At 48.4% G+C, this 2,500-nt stretch overlaps 1 protein-coding gene across 2 annotated transcripts in view; it reads right to left on the reverse strand.

Moving 5' to 3' along the window:
* The window catches only part of kalrna (kalirin RhoGEF kinase a), a 141,060-nt gene that overhangs the window by 34,663 nt on the left and 103,897 nt on the right, over positions 1-2,500 (reverse strand). For both annotated transcript variants that reach the window (XM_035536272.1, XM_035536268.1), the window contains exons 32-33: positions 2,498-2,500; positions 2,162-2,264 (exon numbers count right to left, since the gene is read on the reverse strand). The exon at positions 2,498-2,500 is cut by the window's right edge and continues 140 nt beyond it. In XM_035536272.1, coding sequence (XP_035392165.1) covers positions 2,162-2,264; positions 2,498-2,500 — 106 coding nt within the window. The remainder of the gene's footprint in view (positions 1-2,161; positions 2,265-2,497) is intronic.

Consider the following 2,500-nt stretch of genomic DNA (forward strand, 5'->3'; position numbering starts at 1 on the left):
GTACAGTAGCAGGCAGAGAGACTTCTCTGCTGGAGATCCTACCGCGCCACATGGCCTACTGTGAGAAGCTGGACTGGCCCCCGTGGTTAGGAGAAGAGACGGCATGTTGGAAACGAGCCTCCGTCGAGTCCTTTCGCATGGCCAGCGGATCTTCGAGATCAAGAGTCTTGCGCGGCGTGTCTTGCTGGGTTCCACGGGCACGTTTATCAGACGCCAGCAGGAAACTCCCATGGCTGGCACATTTCGGCTGGAGTAGTGTGACCTTGAGAGACCATGATAAACGATGACGATAAAGCGGATAGCATGACGGGAAAAAAACAGAGAACCTAGCTGAGGCGTCTGCCGGGATGGGAGTGTGGGGAGAGATTACGTGTGATCAGCAAGGGCAGGGTCCAGCAGTCATGAAACCCGACTGGGGGAGGTTTGAGGGCGGCAGGTCAGGGCTGGAGCTGGCACTTCACCAAAAGCCTATAGTCCAAACACACTCACGCTCCTACAGCTGGGAAATGCCCGGCTGCTGTGTGTGTGTGTGTGTGTGTGAGAACAGTACAGCACGAGCTCATTCCACAGTAAAATGACACAGTTTAGTCACTACATATGTGGGCAAGATAAGGACACTGGTCCATGTCCACGCATCCCGGAGTAACCCCCGTTATAAGGACGGAGGGAAATGGAGGGAATTGGAAGGAAAAGAAACACACTGCTTATAATTCTTTTGAATTAGTCATTTTGGATTTTCAGTTTTTATATATATATATATATATAAACGCTGCTTTATTATCTGCAGTGTAACACAGTGTAACAAAGCATATGGCCAGAGGGCGTCATGGCAACAGACAGACGGGGGCTCTGTGCTCAGCGTGTCCACTAGAGCTGCTTCACGAGTCTTTGTTGTGTCGGTGCGGCGGGAGCGCTCGATCATGGGTAGACGCCGGCCCCGACGCTGAGCATGCTCACGACGTCATAGAGAAGAGCTCGGGTACATTAGCGCCTAACTGCCTGCTGAAGCGCGGAGGTTTTGAGCAGGTAGAAGCTTGTTTCAGTAGTGCCATTACAATTCCCTTCAGCTCAGAAACAAACAACATCTACCCACAAGCCGGTCGAGAGCACAGCAGAAGAACACAACACTCCCACGCAACAAGGGTCCGAAGACAATAATACACTCTCTCTCGCTATCGCTGAGCACATACACGCAGGCGCGCGCGCGCACGCACACACACACACACACACACACACACACACACACACACACACACACACACACACACACACACACAATCTGTCTCTGTCATTGTATGCACCTACGCGCGCATACACTCACTCACTCACTCTTTTAATGTTTGCAAATGATCAGAAACCTCAGTATGATATGTATTGCTGTCAAGTCTGCAAGAATTGTGTGTGTGTGTGTGTGTGTGCGCGCGCAAGAGCATGAGAACACAGCCACTAAGCACTGAAAATTCCAAGATTTTGGGCAAGATCAAGTCATATGTCACATATCTCTCTCACACACACCACCTTCTCATATAAATACAACAAACATCAAACACATGAAAACAATTCCTGTAAATGTGTCTTACTTTGATGTCACAAGGCTTCCCATAGTTCTTATAAGGGCACACACCAGCACACAACCGGAACAGACTTTTCATCATGTGACATGACTGCCACTCTAAACATAAATGTCCATCTTGACTACCATATCTACACCACTAAGACCCCTGCTAAACTCAAAGTGCAGGAAACCCTGTTTCACATTCATCTGTCAATCAATGGTCACATGACTATTTTAGGGGTGGAGCCTATATAGTAGTACATAGTATGCCATAGGGATTTCCTTCCAATTTTTTACCATCTCACCTCACAGCTGTTACAGATCATGCTTAGTACATGATACAGCTGTAGGACAGAGTGTGTCATGTATGATTTTAGATGCAACCCAGAATCTTTAGTTTAATCCTAAAGTCTTTCTTTGAAAGGCATTAGAAGTAAATGAGAAAGGGTGTGTTATTGATCTTAAAAACAATCGTCTGCCAATTCAGTTTATGACTGCGGTGTGAGACAGATGGAGACGCGTCGGGGGAGAGACACGCGTCGGGGGAGAGACGCGTCGGGGGAGAGACACGCGTCGGGAGAGAGACACGCGTTGAGAACTTGCTACCTTGTCACTGTCCACTGTGTTCTGAGATGTCCGAGACGCAATGGAGATGGTGTCAGGCTGACTACTGCCATCACCCTGACTGTCCATGTCTTCTCCAGCTTCCCTGTAGGCACACACACACACACACACACACACACACACACACACACACATATGCAAAATAAATACCCACAAAATTAAATCTTGCAAAGAAAAAGTCATTTTTCAAGTTATGAAGACCAGTGTGGCCTGTATGGAGAGTGTGAGTGAAGTGTCTGATACTGAGCTCTGAAGACCAGCGTGGCCTGTGTAGAGTGTGTGTGTGGAGTGTGTGTGTGGAATGTGTGTGTGCCGGACCTC

Source organism: Electrophorus electricus, chromosome 2, assembly GCF_013358815.1.
Source record: "Electrophorus electricus isolate fEleEle1 chromosome 2, fEleEle1.pri, whole genome shotgun sequence".
Taxonomy (NCBI): domain Eukaryota; kingdom Metazoa; phylum Chordata; class Actinopteri; order Gymnotiformes; family Gymnotidae; genus Electrophorus; species Electrophorus electricus.